At 44.0% G+C, this 19,500-nt stretch overlaps 1 protein-coding gene across 2 annotated transcripts in view; it reads left to right on the plus strand.

Annotated features, from left to right (window-relative positions):
- The window catches only part of TMEM131 (transmembrane protein 131), a 248,473-nt gene that overhangs the window by 200,514 nt on the left and 28,459 nt on the right, over window positions 1-19,500 (plus strand). For both annotated transcript variants that reach the window (XM_066377627.1, XM_066377628.1), the window contains 4 exons: window positions 51-209; window positions 601-1,181; window positions 16,054-16,229; window positions 19,153-19,280. In XM_066377627.1, coding sequence (XP_066233724.1) covers window positions 51-209; window positions 601-1,181; window positions 16,054-16,229; window positions 19,153-19,280 — 1,044 coding nt within the window. The remainder of the gene's footprint in view (window positions 1-50; window positions 210-600; window positions 1,182-16,053; window positions 16,230-19,152; window positions 19,281-19,500) is intronic.

The following is a 19,500-nucleotide window of genomic DNA, read 5'->3' on the forward strand; positions in this document are numbered from 1 at the left end:
TACTCTTGCACTCACACATGAAACCCAGTTCTCTGCCTCTGTCCCTGCAGTGCCCTATTTCTCTTGGTCATCGGAACAGCCTATTTAGAAGCTCAAGGAATTTGGGAACCTTTTCGAAGGCGGCTGTCTTTTGAGGCCTCCAACCCGCCCTTTGATGTGGGAAGACCTTTTGATCTCAGGAGAATCATTGGCATTTCATCTGAAGGAAAGTATGTTCAGAGACTCGAGAGAAATTCTCTGGTATATATAGGTTTGGCTGATGTAATTAAAAGAAAAATAAGTTTCTCTTTCATCTTTATTCAGGAGGAAAAATCTTAATTCTGATTACTTAGTAAATACACTGCATGTAGCTTTCAGTTACCAAAAACTCATAGCAAATAATCATGTTTTCATTATATTGGTGAAGGTTAAAATATTCTTAGACCCTGACTCAATTCCTAAATTTTCATGTAGAACAGACCATATAGAGTTGCGAAAAGTATCCCTAGTTCTTGTTTTCCTTAGAGTATTTATATTTGTGAGGGCTCTACTGATGAATTTTTTATTTATCTTAAGATTTTGTACGTTGCTACTTACTGATTGCAGTTCATCCTTTTTTAGCTTGAACACACTCAGCTGTGACCCCAGCCACAGTCGGGGGTTCTGCAGCCCAGGTGGCACATCATCACGACCTGGCACAGGGAGTCATAAGCAGTGTGGCCCATCAGTCCATCCACACAGCAGTCACAGCAATAGACACTCAGCTGACGTGGACAGCGTCAGAGCCAAAAACAGCTCCAGCACCTCTAGCAGGACTTCTGCACAGTCTGTGAACAAAGCAGGTCCCCTCGTCCTTGACTCAAATCCAGTGGCACAGGGTCATGCAGCAAGCAGAAAGTCCAGAGGGACCAAACAGAGCCAGCACAGCAGCCAGCACCATGTCCACAGCACGCTTGAGCAGCACTGTCCCCCACCACCACCACCAGTGCCTCAGCATCAGGAGCCACAGCTGGGAAGGCTCTCACCCGCCCCCCTCACACACCCTTCCCACCCAGAACGTGCTAGCAGCACAAGGCACAGCTCAGAAGACTCGGATATCACCAGTCTCATAGAAGCCATGGACAAAGACTTCGACCACCATGACTCCCCAGCCCTAGACGTGTTTACAGAGCTGCCCCCATCACCACTGTCAAAAAGCAAAGGTAAGCATCTGTTCTCACTGTGGGAGCAGCACACACATGAAGGGAAAGCCAGCGCATGTCCCAAGAGCTGTTGTGGTCGGAGTTGTGATAACACAATTGATTCAGTCGGGGCTCTTTTGAGTCATATTGAATGTCAGCTTTTCCATGTCAAAATACAAATAGACGTGGCTGTTTCTCATAAAAGGTACTATGTTTCTTAGATTACTGACCAAAGTCAGAAATTTATTAGACATCTTCAGTTTTCCTTTTAGGTGCCTGTGACTTGTGTTATCGCGATAGTTTGCACTTTGTTTTTTAATTGTTAAAATAATTTTTAACACAGTAATAAAATGCAGACCATTTTAACTCAAAAATAGTATTTCTGTACAGCCTGTACTTCAGAGCAGGGGTTGGCAGCATATATAGCTCATGAGCCCAATCACCACTCATTTGTAAGTCAGGTTTATTTTTCTTTTTTAATTTGTTGATTAATTTTAGAGAAACCAAAGAAGGGAGAGAGAAGCACTCATTTGTTGTTGCACTTAGTTTTACATTCATTGGTCACTTCCCATGTGTGCCCTGACTAGGGATTGAACCCAAAACCTTAGCATTTTGAGACAGTGCTCTACCCGGCTGAGCTAACCGGCCAGGGCTATAAATAAAGTTACACAGCCACACCTATTTGCTTACATATTGTCTGTGGTCGCTTTTGTGCCACAATGGAGTCCATAGGGGCCACAAACCTGAAGGTAATGACTATCTAGCCCTTTACAGAAGAAGTTTGCTGACCCCTGCTTTGGAGTTCTACATACTCTTATCTTTTTCTTGGTAAAAATGACTCTCACAGTTTCCATGGGTCAGGCATTGGGGTGCAGCTAAGCTGTGTTCTCCGGCTCTCATAGGACTGTAGTCAAGGTGTTGGCCAGGGCTGATGTCATTGTCAAAGTCAGCTGAAGGGGTATCTGCTTCTGAGCTCACTCAGGTGGTTGATGGCAGGATTCATTTCTTCCCAGCCTGTTGGACTGAAGGTCACCATTCCTTCCTGGATGTGGCCAGCAGCCTGTCATGAATCCTCTCCACAGAGCAGCTCAAAGCAGATGGCTTCCCCAGAGCAAGAAGCAAGAAGGCAAGTGGGATAAAAAGCTGGCAGGATAGAAGTTGGTCTCTTGTGACCTACTCTTAGAAATGACATCTTATCACTTCTGCAGCACTCGGGTCATTAGCAGTGTGGTCCAGGCCACAGTACAGAAGAGAATCTCATAAGAACACAAGTACCAGGAGGTGGGGTCTCTGGAAGCCATCTTAGAAGTTGCACAACACACATGTATACATAGATAGATAGACTAAAAGATAACTTCTAAAGCAAATATAAAAAGCAGTAAAGCCCTGGCCGCCTGGCTCAGTGGTAGAGCGTCGGCCTGGCGTGCAGAAGTCCCGGGTTCGATTCCCGGCCAGGGCACACAGGAAAAGCGCCCATCTTCTTCTCCACCCCTCCCCCTCTCCTTCCTCTCTGTCTCTCTCTTCCCCTCCCGCAGTCGAGGCTCCACTAGAGCAAAGATAGCCCGGGTGCTGGGGATGGCTCCTCGACCTCTGCCCCAGGCGCTAGAGTGGCTCTGGTCACAACAGAGCGACGCCCCGGAGGGGCAGAGCATCGCCCCCTGGTGGGCGTGCCGGGTGGATCCCAGTAGGGCGCATGCGGGAGTCTGTCTGACTGTCTCTCCCCGTTTCCGGCTTCAGAAAAATACAGAAAAAAAAAAAAAAGCAGTAAATGGCCTACCTGTATTTCCATTTAATCCTTTACATCCTGAACTTTTTAGCATCTTCCTTTGTGTCCTGTAACAGCTGTTTCAGTGCATGTTACTCCAAGCCTGTTTAAGTACCTCCCTCACTGATGTACCAAGGAGGTTTGCCTTAGGTTTACACAAGGAACAGAGAACTCGGCAGCCCTAAGACACAGAAGAAACCTGACATCTGTAGGGTCCAGGAGATTTTTTGTAGAGAATTTCTTATCACAGTGATGTAAAAGAATGGTTATCCTATTCCCCCATGTATAAGATGCACCCTTTTTCAGAAATTTGGGGTCTAAAAACTGGGTGCATCTTATACAGTGGTTGTAGATTTTTTTTACTTGCATTTCCCACTTTTTCGCACTTGTTGTCTTTGCGCTCATTGTTTTGCACTTGTTACCGGTATATTACAGTAGGTTACGTTTTTGCCACGTTCTGCCCAGAAATGGCTTTGAAAAGATTTTCATACGTTGCTGAATTCAATTTAAAAGTGATACAGTTTGCCAAAGTGAGTGGAAAGCATGCTGCTGAACATAAGTTCCCCCAACTGGGAAATTAATTCAAAACTGGCTACGGGGCCCTGGCTGGTTGGCTCAGCGGTAGAGCGTCGGCCTGGCGTGCGGGGGACCCGGGTTCGATTCCCGGCCAGGGCACATAGGAGAAGCGCCCATTTGCTTCTCCACCCCCACCCCCTCCTTCCTCTCTGTCTCTCTCTTCCCCTCCCACAGCCAAGGCTCCATTGGAGCAAAGATGGCCCGGGCGCTGGGGATGGCTCCTTGGCCTCTGCCCCAGGCGCTACAGTGGCTCTGGTCGCGGCAGAGCGACGCCCCGGAGGGGCAGAGCATCGCCCCTGGTGGGCGTGCCGGGTGGATCCCGGTCGGGTGCATGCGGGAGTCTGTCTGACTGTCTCCCCCCCGTTTCCAGCTTCAGGAAAAAAAAAAAAAAAAACTGGCTACGGGAAGAAGAAACCCTACTGAAAACGCCACGGCAGAAGAAGGCCATGAGAGGCAAGTCAGCAAAATGGCCTGATTTAGAGAGGGAATTGAAGATATGGTTTGAAGAGCAAAGGGCAATTGGAATTCCTGTGTCCACAAAGATGGTTCAGCATGAGGCAAGAAGAATTGCTGATGAAAAAGAAGTTACTGATTTCAAAGGACACAATTGGTGCTTCAGGTTCATGAAACAGAATGGACTAAGCATGCGTACACGCACCAGACTTGCCCAAAAGATGCCTGGAAGCTATGAGCAGAAGGTCCTTGAATTTCATCATTCTGTCATTCAAGGTCGGAAGACACATCAGTTTGAGTTGGGACAGATTGCAAATATGAATGAAGTCCTCCTTCACTCTGATGTCCCAAGTAACAGAACTGTTGAAAAGAAGGGGGTGAAAACTGTAACTGTGAAGACAAGTGGACATGAAAAGAGCCATGATACAGTTGTTCTAGCTTGTTGTGCCCACGGAACCCAGCTGCCTCCTATGCTGATTTTCAAACACAAAATAATGCCAAAAGAAGAAATTCCTTGAAGAGTGACTGTCCATGTTCAGGACAAGAGTTGGATGGATCAGGATGGGATGAAGATCTGGTTTGAGAAAGTTTGGAGGAGACCAGGTGGGCCCTTAAGCAAACCTGCCCTATTGCTTGATCAGTTCAGTTCACACATATCAAAAACACAAAGACGATTGCTGCTGAGCAAGAAACAGAACTTGCCGTCCTACCTGGAGGCTTGACATCCCAGCTTCCACCACTTGATGTCAGCATTAACAAACCCTTCTAAGCTGCCATGAGAGATGAATGGAACCAGTGGATGAAGTCTTCTGGGGACAATCTGACACCAGCAGGGAGAATGAAGAAACCAACTATTGAAGTTTGTACCTGGGTGAAAAGATCCTGGGATAATATCAAGATTGAGATCATTGCCAAGTCATTTAAGAAGTGTGGCATTTCAAATGCTTTAGATGGAACTAAGGATGAGGCAATATATGAAGGCAGTGATTTGTCATCAGACACAATGGATGGGAGTTTTGACAGTGATGATGGGGTGTATGAATTTTATGATGGATAAAACTTGAGTTCAATAACTTTAATACTTATTTTTAATTTCGGCCCCAAAATTAAGGTGCATCTTATACATGGGGAAACACGGCATATGGAGTCCTCTTAGAGGTACATTCATTTGGGACATCAAAATTACAACTAAACTACAGAACAAGCATCATTTAGAACTGCCTGAAATCTGGCTGAACGGAGCTCTTATAATTAAGGATATAAAGAAGCCACATTGAGACTAGTAGGAAGGGCAAAGATGTGGAATTGGCTAGTCCCACACACCACATGTGGCTGATAAAAATTGGGAAGGATGTCTGGGCTACAGAGATAGCCTCTGAGGAGCAAGCGGTCCTAGCCCCGCCACAGGCCCCCCAACCTAGGGTTCCAATGCCAGGAAGATAAATCCTCATAAAAGCCAGTGGGATTGTGGTTGAGGGAGTTGGAAGGCTTCTGGGAGTCCCAAACAGTTCCTCTTTAAGGGCCCATGCATGAACTTGGACTCACTCCCTCTGAGCTCCAGCACTAGGGCAGCAGTTTGGAAGGCATCAGGTACATAGGGGGAGGAACTGAAGTTTCTATCATCAGTGCCTGAGCTGGAGGGGGGCACCTTTTTCCCAGAGAAGTGCTGACAGAGTTTATTGTTCATTTTCTGAGCTGTTCTCTCTCAAAGCCAGCCGGCAGGTACCATGTCTGAGACTCCATCAACCTGGCTAAGGCTGTTTGCCCTACCCTGGTGATTGTGTGAGACCCTACCTCACCCAAACTGTTTCCAGTGGCTTTTCCATATTAATGGCCTGTCTTGGCTCATGTTTGAGACTTTCCTAAAATCTCTCAAACGGAGGAGATCAGGCCTCAGCATGCCCCATACCTCTCACTAAGTGGCCCCAGGCCAGAATTACTGCAGCCAACCTGGTCCGTGGCTTGGCTTCTCCTGAGCACTTCCAAGCCCAGCACAAGTAGCAGCCATCTTCAGATTGCTTTGTAGTTCATGCCAGGCCACCACGGGTAGAACACAAGGCAGCAGCTGATCTTGGCCTGCACCTCCCAAGAGGCCCCTGAGCCAGCACGCCCACACTGAAGCACCTCCACAAATGACACACTAAAGAGGTGACTCACCAGGTACCAGAGCCCTACTGAAGTAACTCCTGCTCCATGGGGTGGGTCTCTGCATAGCTGATCCTTCACCATGGTCCCAGCCAGTCCTTGAAGTCGATCAACCTGGGGGTAAATTACTCCCATTGAGGTGCCAACAGCGATCAAGGCTCAAGTACAACAGGAGGGTGTACACAGCCCACATGGGGGCACAACTGGAGTTCCCAGCTTAGGAGAACAGAGAGGCTATGCCACTGTACCCTACAGAGTACCTAATATATTGGGCCACTCTACCAATCCTAGGAGATATAGTAAGTAGTTCTACCTAATATATAGAAACAAACACTGACCCTGTGGATATAGCATCAGCCCAGTGTATGGACAACTCAGGTTCAGTTCCCAGTCAAAGCACAGAAGTGACCATCTGCTTCTTTCCTCTTTCTCTCCTTTCCCCTCCCATAGCCAGTGGCTCAGTTGGTTTGAGGATTGGCCCCATGTGCCGAGGATAGCTCGGTTGGTCTGAGCTAGTCAGCCTCAGGCACTAAAAATAGTTTGGTTCATTCAAGCATCATCCCCAGACAGGGGTTGCAGGTGGATCCCAGTTGGGGTGCATGTGAGAGTCTGTCTCACTATCTCCCCTCTTCTCATTTAAAAATAAATAATAATTTAAAAAATAAAAGGAAACAAACACAAGGAAGCAGCCAAAATGAAGAGACCAAGAAATTTGTTCCCTAGTGAGAGAATAAGAAAAATAACTAAATGAAATGGAGACAAGCAAACAAATGCAGAGTTCAAAACTATGGTTATAAAGATGCTTAAGTAACTTAATGAGAGCTTCAACATAAAAAAGGACATGGAAACCATGATAAAGAACCAGTCAGAAATGAAGGATGCACTAACTCAGTGGTCGGGAACCTTTTTGGCTGTGAGAGCCATGAACACCACATATTTTAAAATGTAATTCCGTGAGAGCCATACAACAACCCATGTATGTTACACATCCAATAAAAATTTGGTGGTGTCCCAGAGGACAGCTGTGATTGGCTCCAGCCACCCGCAACCATGAACATGAGTGGTAGGAAATGAATGGATTGTAATACATGAGAATGTTTTATATTTTTAACGTTATTATTTTTTTTATTAAAGATTTGTCTGTGAGCCAGATGCAGCCATCAAAAGAGCCACATCTGGCTCACGAGCCATAGGTTCCCGACCCCTGCACTAACTGAAATGAATAATTTACGGGGGATCAACAGTAGAGAAGAAGAAGCTAAAAATCAAATCAGCAATTTGAATATAAGAAAGGAAAAACACCCCAATTAGAACAGCAAAATAAGCAAAGTATCCAAAAAAATGAAAGTAGTGTAAGGAGCCTCTGGGACTTCAAGCATACCAATATTCACATCATGGGGGTGCCAGAAGGAAAAGAGAGAGAGCAAGAAATTGAAAACATGTTTGAAAAAGTAATGACAGAAAACTTTCCTAAGCTGTTGAAATAGACATACAAGCCCAGGAAGAACAGATTTCCAAGCAAGATGAACCCAAAAAAGCCCGCACCAAGACACATCATAATACTAAAATGCCATAGGTTAAGGACAATCTTAAAAGCAGCAAGAGAAAAGCAGTTACCTACAAAGGAGCTCCCAAAGGACTGTGAGCTGATTTCTCAATAGAAATATTTCAGGCCAGAAGGGAGTGGCACACAATAGTCAGAGTGATGAAGGCAAAGACCTACAACCAGGATTACTCTACCCAGCAAAGCTATCATTTAGGATCAAAGAACATATAAAGAACTTTGCAGACCAAAAAAAAGCTAAAGGAATTCATTCCCCTCACCACACATGGGCAGCGTATCCTGGCAAGGCCAGAAGAAGTGAAGGTAGAACAGACTCCACAGAGGAGATGACAGCAAGCACATGATTTGACCTTGGCAAGAATAGTTTCTGTGAAGTACTAGGACTGAAAGCAAGTTCATGTGTCTTAGTACCTCTCACATCTGACTGTTTCCAGTGGCCACTTCTTACTGTACATGTACATATTGGGGGGGGCAAGTGAGTGAAGGGGGGAGGAGAGCATTTAGTTTCTAGTTCACTGTTCTTTGAATTTTATAAAGAAAAAGGGATGCATATATTGTAGCATTTTTAATGAAAAAAAAAATGGGAACATGGTACTTGAAAATATCTATGGGCCAAGGACAAAAAGCCAGTCGAGCTGAGAGCAGTCGTTATTAATGCTGCAGATGCGACTGTGCATACCTTATGCACCTCTGTGATCAGCATTGTGGTGACCCTGTGTCTTCAGTATAAGAAAGTTACATCAGGCAGATGTGGGGGCCTGGCCCAGGCCTGATTTATCTACCTTTCATCTTGTAATTACACTGTACCACGTCCTCCAAAAGAAAAAAGAAAGAAAAGCAAATGAGATCTTTGGTAAAACCAAATGCCCAAGGACATAGGGTGGAGTGAGACCCAGTTTAGTAGATGATAAAAGATACTTAGGCTATAGCTATGTGGATGCAGATGAATCAGTAGAGGTGAGGAGACAGCACAGCAAGGTAGTGGAGCTATTTATTTGAACTAAAATAACATCTGCTGAGACCAAAGGGAGAGATGTTAAGGTATAAACAGAAAATAAAGTTTAGAATAGTCAAATTCCAAGTAGCTAAATTTCTGTAGAACGGGAATCCACAGACAAAAGTGTAAGATTTGCAGAGCAGCCCCTGGGCAACATTGGGGGCCCAGCTGAGAATCACTGTGGCGCCATCTCATGTACTCTGCAGTCCAGGGGTGAGTGGTCATTGGTTTAAGACAGTGCTGCTATGGCCTTGGCCCAGTTGCTCAGTGGAGTGTGAACCCAGTGCACTAGAACGCACAGATTCGACTCCCAGTCAGGGCATGTTCAAGAAACAGTCAGTGGGTACACAACTAAATGGAACAGCTAATTGAAACAACAGGTTGATGCTTCTCTCTGTGTCTTCCTCCTTCCCTCTCCCCCTTCCTCTCTCTCTCTGAAATCAATGGAAAAATAATTTTTTAAATGCTGGAGTTGTGCAGGACAGAGACAGCAAAACAGCATGAGTGAGGATGTCATGGAGAATTAGCAAGATAGGGAAGGACTTCACAACAGGGAGAATATGGACAAGTTGGGAGGGTGGGGATCCAACACATCAAGCTGCAAGGGTAGTGGGAGCATCTGGTGCATTTGGGGCAGGAAGGAGTTGCTCTCAAAGGGAGTGGAGAGAAATGTGTACAAGGATAGAAGCTGTTCTCTCCCGACATTAAATTGTAGTAAGTTTGCTTTGACTATCCAGGATATTTTATTTCTATTTGGATAAACAAATCCAAAATTTAATTTCACATAATTGTATGAAAACCCTGAATAACTGAACTCTATGTTTGCTCTGAAATTTTGGTTGTGCAGCCTTTTTTTCCTAGTCCTGTATGCCTTTTTTGGTTCTCCTTAGTGCAACTAGTGGTATCTAGACAAGAACCACTAGAACAGAATACAAATTGGTCTTCTTCCAAACTCATTATTAATTCCTGCCCTGGGATAGAATTAAATCTTTTTCACAGATAGGAATTATTTTCTGCCTTCTGTCAGGCTAAACAGCATCATTACTATTTTGGCACAGAGATTAATAAGACAAAATAATTTGATAATTTCTGTAAAATTTTGAAAACATTATTTACCTTAGCCTAAAGAACCAGAGAGATTTTCTCATACATTTTTTTATATCTTTCAGTTTATCATATTCCTATAAAGGTATTGCTTAGAACAATAGGGAAAAATAAATTTACAGGACCAGTACTGACCCCAGTAAATCATGTGTTGGTCTTGACTATTTTGGGCTTTATTTAGGCTTTTTAAGCAGCCAAAAATATGAGGAGGAAGTTCTCCATGGCTCGATTGGAGCGAGGCGCTGAGGATGGCTCTGGGAAGAGCTCGGTTGCTGAGCAACGTAGCAACTCCCCAGATGGGCAGAGCATTGCATCACCCCCAGATGGGCTTTCCAGGTGGATCCTAGTCAGGGCACATGTGAGAGTCTGTCTCTGCCTCCCCTCCTCTCACTGAATAAAAAAAGAAAAAAAAAAGGTGAGGAGGAAGACATTTCTGCTGGAATTAGGGATTCTTCAGATGCTTTGTTCAAGTGTTGTAATTGGCTCTGCAAGACCTGACTTAGGTCCACAGCTGCCAGGGTCTACACAGGGTCAGCGAAACCATTTGCTAGTAATAGGAACTTTCCTGTAATCATACTTTTGAGTGGAAATTTGAAGTGGGAAAGGGACAGCCAAAGCATGTTGCTCAAACTAGTGATTACAAATTTATTTATACACCATCTAGTGACAAAAAGTAAGTGAATGGACATGTTTTTTAAATGTGCAATTTATACTTTGTTTACTTTTAAAATGACTAGAGGTGGTCTAAATTATTAAAGCACATATAAGACAGTGAATAAAAGACTAAAAGCAGTTTCTGATATTTCATCTCTGTTTTTGATTATGGTACAAAATCAACAGAAGCCTGGGATAAAGTTAGTTATTACCATTAAGTGTTGAATTGAGCTAGCGTGTTCTGGCAGCTGAGCCCAAAGGAAAACATTGTTATAGTTCTCATTTGAGACTAGGAAGCATAAAAGCTCATCTTAAAAAGCAGACTTTGCTGGCATTCAGTTCCTGTTTGAATCTGAGGACAGTGAGTGATAGACCCTTCTTTCTTGTTTCTGTCAGAGAGAATATGGGAACACTCTCCACCCAGATGCTTTATGCTGGCCCTACAGCATTACATCATAGCCCCTCATCTGCCTTCCCCCTTGGATGTAAACTCAGCATCACCCACACACATGACCTCTGTAATGCAGATCAGAGTTGGATTATCTGATAAAATCAGGACTTCACTTGTTATGTGAAGATGCTAGACCCTTAAGCAGCCGGTAGAACTGTTGCAAATATTCAGCAGCCTGACTTGTGTCTTGTACATGTTGAGAGTAGCCCTCAGGGTGCCCTGCAAGTAGGGACTAATGGTTCTTGTCAATAAAAAGTTTTTAATCCACTCAATTATTAGGAAAAATTATTTAATGAGGCTTTAAGGCAATGAAGAAATTATTTGATTCTGACCATTTTTCAGAGCAGGCATGGCAGCCATCACAGGACAACTGGTTTTACAGAGAGATATCCTGCCATCTCACCAAGGCAAAGGAGCTGCAGGAAGTAGGCCCACTCTCAGCTCGGCAGGATTGTTAACTACTAGCCATTCCAGTCTTCACGAATGATGTCGGGTGTGAGCAGAGTGGAGTGGGTTTGATGCCTGCTCTCTCCCATGTTCCCTATTTTTTCTCTCAGGTCTCCTGCCACGAAGCATACACACAGGGAGCCAGTACCACTTAGTCACCAGTCGGGCACCCTGTCGCCTCTCCATCACCTGCCCGCCCATGATAGAACTGAGGTGCAGAAACACTAGAGTTCAGTTGAGGATTCTTGCCTCCCTCCCAAGTCTAAAACTTCTGATCAGAACTGTGTATTTGGGGATGGCAGGAGAGAGAATGAGGTAGAGGGTTGGGGCTACAGAAGGTGCCCCAGGTTTGCTTTTCCAACTAGTCATGTGAATGGGAATGGCCAACCTTTTGGGGAGATATACATGGACACCAGGCCTCTTCCTAATCCCTGGAGTCAGGACATGAAGACAAGGACAAGAGAGCTTGTTACATAAGCACTGGCCAACCACATAAAAATTGCCCTAACTGATCATAATAGGCATATTTTAGCAGGCTTTTAAGTTGCTGTGGCAAATGGGCTTACACCCAGATCATTGTTGGTGATTAGAATGTAACCTATCAAATGACTATTCTCTCTTTCTTACATTTAGACAAGCAAGTTATATATTTCTAAAAGCACCAATAGTCTGTGATCTGTAGATTATATATAGAAAATAATTTTCAATGGCAGCCATGTTAAAAAGAAGTCTGTGTATTTATAGATTATGGAAGGCAGCAAGTTTTCTGAAGCAGGTCAAAAGCCATAAAGATAAAATAATGCACACATCCTTTGAACCAGAGAGCTCATGTCTAGAAATTTGATATGAGGAAATAATATTGCATTATGTTTTATAATACTAGTGAAAAAATTTTTAAAAATTGCCTGCACGTCTTAATAACAGGTTATTTTTTAATTACAGTACATTAACTCATTGTAGCAGTGGGTCATACAAAATAATTCTGCCTAGAGTATCTATCTGTGATATAAGAATTTGATCATTGTCTACTTCCATAAGCCATTTTCCTGCATCCTTACTGATGAAGTGGGGCCTAGCAGTGGTCACTTAGGAGGTGAGCATTTGTAAATCTCCTATTTTTCTCAGACATAATGGAATGAGAGATCCAGTCCGTGGCATGTTGAGAATGAAGCTGGAATAGAACTTAGGAGGATGGCTTTCAGACCAAATGGACCTATATTTTGCATGAGAAAAAGTATGTTCAGATTTTTTAGAGTAAACAACTCTTGATGGTTCTAAAGAATTAATACACTTGACACAAGGATTCATATGCCCCCTATGGACATGTAGCACCTTTGTCACTGTGAGTTCTTGGGGACTCTGCTTTTAAATTTAAATGAAACATACTCTTTTTTACTTGGTATTTTATTAATTAAAGTGAGCCCCCACAGTGATTAGGCAGATCTTTCAGAAACACCAGCACTGACAAAGCAGTGAAAGTGTTGGAAGAGTCACTATGCCAGGAGAGGAGGAGGATGGGGCAGAGGGACATTCCATAGTGTCCAGTAGGATAGAGAGTCCTGTAGAATGAGAAGTGCTAGAAGTCACTGGCACTGACAGTTAAGGGGTCATGGCTCACTTTTTCAAAATCACATCCATTACAGTGCCAGGGCAGAAGTCCCAAGTGCAGCAGATTACCGTATTTCCCCAGTATAAGACACCCCGTGTATAAGACGCACCTTAATTTTGGGGCCCGAAATTTGAAAAAAAATGTATTACATAAAGTTATTGAACTCAAGTTTTTTTCATCATAAAATTCATACAACTCATCGCTGTCAAAACTCCCATCCATTAGCTTGTCCTCATCTGTGTCTGATGACGAATCACTGTCTTCAACATTGAGCGCAAAAACAAGCGCGAAAAGGTGGGAAATGCAAGTAAGAAATCTACAACCACTGTATAAAACACACCCAGTTTTTAGACCCCAGATTTTTCAGGGAAGGGTTTGTTTATACATGGGGAAATATGGTAAGAAAGATGAGGATTTGGAGGTAAAAAGTGTAAACTACTCTTTCATGAAAACCAACTAGTGGTTTATTAACTATTTCTTTTCTTGCTTTGTGTATCCCTGGCTTCAAGAATCGAGTGCAGTAAGAAAAAAAATATATCCACCTAACCAGGTGGTGGTGCAGTAGATAGAGAGCACATCTACCTGGGATGCTGAGAACCCAGTTTCAAAACCCTGAGGTTGCCAGTTTGAGTGCAGGCTCATCCAGCGTAAGTGTGGGATCATACACATTACACCAAGGTTGCTGGCTTGAGCAAAGGGTCACAGGCTCAGCTGGAGCCCCCTGGTCAACGCACATATGAGAAAGCAGTCAGTGAACAACTAAAGTGCCACAACTACGAGTTGATGATTTTCCTGTCTCTCCCTCCCCCAAATAAATGTATATATGTATATATATCTCTTTCCTATGTATTAAGGAGGTTTGGGGTTATTGCCAATACATGTTATTCTCTCACTTGGTAAACCTAACTGATAAAACAGTATAATGGCAAGTGGAACATTCATTGTGTTAGGGGTTTATCTTGGTCATGCAAGAAAGACGGAAGGACTCTCAGCATCAATTATTGAACTGACAGAATCTGAGACATCCCGGGGCTCACTGGGCCAGACAGGACAGGCTCCTTTCCTTTGCCCTGGCAAAGGAGTACTGGCTGTTCAGGGTGGGCTGTCACAGTTAAACAACATGCCAATCTTCTGCTAAAACAGTTTTCTCAATTTTTGAGACTTAATATCCCAGTTAATGGTTTCAAATCTAGTGCCTCCAGAGTCAATGTGAAAGAAAATGACAATGATGTTGTTGAAAACCAGTCAGAGTGTCACTGCTTTTTTTAGGTCAAGTTCAGCCAACTCTTTTGTAAAGGACCAGATAGTGCATATGTGAAGCTTGGTGTGCCACAGACTGTCTTTGTCACATCTTCTTTTTTTATTTTTTTTAACTACTTAAAAATATAAAAATTATCCTCTGTTCACAAGCCCTACAGACCAGGCTGCAGGTCAGATTTGTCAATCCTATTCTAGATGCCAAAGTATGAGTCTCAGGTATCTGTTAACCATGGCCATAAAATACAGTTAAATATGCTGTGTTAAAATCACCATTGTCAGCCTGACTGGGCAGTTGTGCAGTAGATAGAGCATTGGACTAGGATGCAGAGGACCCAGGTTCGAGACCCCGAGGTTGCCAGCTTGAGCGCGGGCTCATCTGGTTTGAGCAAAGCTCACCAGCTTGGACCCAAGGTCGCTGGCTTGAGCAAGGGGTTACTCTGTCTGCTGCAGCCCCACGGTCAGGGCACATATGAGAAAGCAGTCAGAGAACAACTAAGGTGTCGCAACAAAAAACTAATGATTAATGCTCCTCATCTCTCTCTGTTCCTGTCTCTGCCTGTCCCTCTCTCTGACTCTCTCTGTCATTGTAAAAAAAAAAGAAAGAAAAAGAAAAATACCACTAAAGTTACCATTGTCAAAAGGATATATGATAGGCCCTGGCCGGTTGGCTCAGCAGTAGAGCGTCGGCCTGGCGTACAGGAGTCCCTGATTAAATTCCTGGCCAGGGCACACAGGAGAAGCGCCCATCTGCTTCTCCACCCCTCCCCCTCTCCTTCCTCTCTGTCTCTCTCTTCCCCTCCCGCAGCCGAGGCTCCATTGGAGCAAAGATTGCCCGGGTGCTGAGGATGGCTCTGTGGCCTCTGCCTCAGGTGCTAGGATGGCTCTGGATGCAACAGAGTGACGCCCCAGATGGGCAGAGCATCGCCCCCTGGTGGGCATGCCGGGTGGATCCCGGTCAGGCGCATGCAGGAGTCTGTCTGACTGCCTCCCTGTTTCCAGCTTCGGAAAAATGAAAAAAATAAAAAAATAAAAATAAAAAAAGTATATATGATATTTAGAACGGATGTTTACCGAATGGGTTAGCAGTGTGCACAGAAGGTGGGCCTTTTGTGGCTGTCCCCAGCCTGCCGGACCACGTGGTTTTGCAATACAGTCCAGGCTGCTGGACCAGGAGTTCTCTTCTGCTCTCCTGGGAGCACCACATCTTCTAAAATAATGGGCTTTCAGTAGGTGTGATGTACTCTCTTTCCATGTATAGCATCATGTGGGATCTGTGTGCCAAGCTCTGTTCTAAAGGCTTCCTGTAACTCTTCATTACAACCCCAGGAGAGCTTGCCTCCCCAGCTTACAGATGAGAGAGGTCAAGATCTTGCAGCTGGTTAGCAAAGTTCCAGGATTTGGACCCAGCCAGCAGGCTCTGCCTCCAGGCTCTTAGTACCTCTCAAATAACACACACAGGCTGCTCTGTGTCACCATCAGACTTCCCTCTCCAAATAGATTTGAAAGTATCTCTGACTTTCACTTCTGTGAATTTTCAAAGCTATATCACTCTCTGATATAAAAAAGTATTCTAAGACAGACAATTGTCAGTTTGCCAAAACTCATTGGACTATATACAGTTAAAATGGGTACATCTTACTGTAAAAAAAATTATGCCTCAAAGTTGATTTTTAAAATATTGTCATTAAAGAGTCAAATATGATTTGGAAAGCTTTAATTAGGAATAAATAACAATTCTCTAAGGAATAAAGTGGAGAAAGCTTTGTTAATCAGAAAAAGAGCCCAACGTCTTCAAAAAAGTTGTAGTGACTGTGTTTTCTAAGCTATTCAAAAATGAAGAGTTATCTTATGCTGGGTCTCATCCCCAGGGAAAGGGAAGCCTCTCCAGCGCAAGATGAGAGCACCAAAGAAGCAAGAGGAGAAGGAGAAGAAGGGAAAGGGCAGGCCCCCAGAAGACGAGCTGAAAGACTCCTTGGCTGATGATGACAGCTCCTCCACCACCACAGAGACCTCCAACCCCGACACAGACCCTTTCATCAAGGAGGTAGGATGGCGCCGGGCACACACACTGTCTCATCGGTCAGCTTTCCTGATGCACAGTGCGCATTTTATATTTAACATGAGCACGTTCTGAGGATTAGTGCCCAGTGTTCACAGGCATGCCTAACAGTCACACTCCTGCAGGAAGTAGTCACAGTTCTGGGGACAGATATCCTCATTTCCCTAGGGAAGAACATGGGGAGACATGTTAACAAAGTAAAATAGTTAGAAATTGGAAGCACTGCTTAAAAGTTAGGGTCTACCTGAAATAGTAACCACTCTGGCTTATGAAATTTGTTTCAGATTTTAAGTATCAGGAGAGTGAGAAGGAATTACACCATTATACTTAGGTTGAACTTTTCTGTAAGATCACTGCTGGCACAGTGGGCTTCAGTAGCAGCTCTCTGCCCATAACAGGTAGTGTAGTGACTGTCCTAGAGGGGAACGTGGTCTAGGGAAAGACCCCAGGTTTAGCGCTCACCCAGGTCTGGAGAGCCAGCCCAGCACACATCAGTATGTCAAGAACGCTGCCTCAGTCCTCAGAGGTCGGGGCCCTGAGCGTGGCCATTAGTAGCAGGAGTAATATTGCAGAGTGCTTGGGACTGGTGCCTGGAACTCGTGGCATTAGGTAAGAGAACAGGACAGTATTACTGTTTTACTGTTGGGATGGTCTGAGAGTCTGAGTTACACGCCACAAGCAGAAAAGGGAAAGCAGAATTCTATTTTGGCATTTTTATTTTTAGATAAATATTTTTCAAAATTAAAATGATGTTAATATAGCCTTTAATATTGTAGACTAGATTTTTTTTCCTTCAGTTCAACCTAGTGGCCTAAGGAATCATTTCTTAAAGATATCTAGTAGTCTCATCTACATGTATTATTTTTAAAATAAAATTTATATGTAACTATTTTTCTTGTCAGTCACCTTCCCCTTTGCATCCTTCATATATAGTATTAAGCTCTGTGCACTTAGTTCAGCTGGCAGCTAGTGTTGGAGTTCCATACTTTATATGCTTCCAGTTGATGACTTCTAACAGATGACTACAAATCTCAAAGTGGAATCTCAGCAGTTTCGGTGGCAGGAATAACCACTGAGAAGGCATTTTCAGCGGTCATTTTCTTTACAGCTTTTCTGCCTTTCCCCCTCTTTCTGTAACCCCTCCATTCACCCCGTCTCCCGACATTCTTTCTGTACCTACTGGTGTAATTCTTACCTCTCTATTGATTTTTTCCTCCACTCTCTCCTCCCATCATTCATATCCTTACAGACACAGCTCAGAACTCAGAGCCTCCGTGCCTTTACCCTTCTCCCGCTGTTTTCATTCCCCTCCTCAGCACTCTTCCAGAAGCTTCATGTGCTCTTATTTCTCTGTGACTGACCTGCTTGCCAGTTATGTGTCATTTCTACCCCTCTAGATTATACACTTGTGTGTCTGTTCCAGCCCTTTTCTACCCATTTATTCAGCAAGTCTGTACTGAGTACCTAAGAGCCAGGTTTTGTTCTGGGAGCTTGAGAAACAACAATGGACAAAAGACCAGGTTCTTGTTTTCAGAGAGCTCATGGTCTACAAGTTCTTGATGCAATAGGTTACAAGAAAATGCTTCTTGAATAGCTCAGAGTAAGACTCAAAAGGTACATGGACAGAGGAATGTTCTGGCCTTTTCTCTGATTACTCTCGGTAAATAGCTTGACTTGGCATAACCTATTAAAATCCAGGTACCCTTAATAAACAAACGCTGAAGCTGGACACTGCTGAACCAACTCTAATTTACCATGTGCTTGTAGCTGTTACCTTTTGCCGCATATGTCCTTCCCCTGTCTGTCCCCTGGTTAATCTTCAGTACATCCTTAAACACACTGCTGCTCAAGCTATCTGTGATGAAGAACCAGGTTTTTTAAATTCCCCGTCTCTCATAGATATGGTCCTGCTGCACAAGTAGAACACACTCAGTCCACATGCCACTCTGCAGGCAAGGTCAACAGCACCCAAACAAACATATGCCATGTTCAGGAGACGGGTCCACTGGCCGGTGCCTAGACACTGCCAGACTGTCACATTACTATAAAAGAACAGGAGTGCAGCTTCTATGCTAGCCTGATCACAGACCAAAAACAGCAGGTGGCAGACCAGTCAAGTAGCACAGCTGTAAGATGCAGTGTGGATGTGGCTTTCTCAGCCCAGGCTCCATGCTCAAGCCAGGCAGACAGCTGGCCTTTGCTACAGCCATGGCCAGGGCATGTTTCCACAGGAAGGGACAAGCTAATTAAGCTCTCACTGCCATGTGTAGCTAGCTCCCTCCTGCTGGACCTCAGAGCCCTCGGGAAGGCCCTAGGCCCTCTTAGTAACCCCTCGCCTGGCACCAAGTGGGTGGCCAGTAAATGTTAAGTTATTGAAGAAGTAACTAAGCCCCTCCCCTTGATGATAAATAGTTAACATTAATTCACTATAACTCTGTTGACAGTGTCACTGTGAACACGTGATGAATGGGTGTGAACACTTGTGTTCTTGCCTTGGATTGTCCTTGGGCTCAGCATCAGGCACATTGCCAGAGCGTTTATATTATAGTGCCAGCTGAACTGTCCTTGTAAATAAAGGCAAGGTTTTGCTCCCTAACTCTAAAGAATAAGCTGCCAACTCGCTGCTGCCAGTGCCACCACCACTACCTCGTCAGGACATGGTATAAATTAAAATGATACTCTTTGTAACCCAGACTCACCAAAAGACAATTAGAGTAAGTCAAAGGCTGAAAACTTGACAGAATCACATTAGTTAAGATAGATTTGAAGAAAGGAGTTTATCGTTTTTATACATATGACATATATATATATCTGCTACATCTTTGTTTTTTTGTCTCTGCCTTCAGAAAGGACTGTATCAATCATTTTTATTAAACCTTCTCAGCAGTTAAGTGTCCATGTTTTATAGGATACAGAAAAGCAAAAGGGAAAACAAGCCATGCCTGAAAAACATGAAAATGAAATGTCTCAAATGAAGCAAAAAAGCAAAAAACTCTTGAATGTTAAGAAGGAAATCCCAACAGATGTGAAACCCAGGTAAGACAGAGGGAGTGCAGAGAAATTAGGACTATAAAAGAAGTTACTGGTAAAAACTAGGTAATGTTTTGCCTGGTGGGTTTGTCTATGGGGTTGTGGGGATACACCAAAGGCCCTGGAGTCAATAACGTTTCTCCTGGTTTTTCCTGATGTTTACAATGAGGATGGCACATACCTCTGATGTCACAGCAAAAGGCAGAGGTAACAACTTGTTGCAAAA

This window comes from Saccopteryx leptura, chromosome 3 (assembly GCF_036850995.1).
Source record: "Saccopteryx leptura isolate mSacLep1 chromosome 3, mSacLep1_pri_phased_curated, whole genome shotgun sequence".
Classification (NCBI taxonomy): Eukaryota; Metazoa; Chordata; class Mammalia; order Chiroptera; family Emballonuridae; genus Saccopteryx; species Saccopteryx leptura.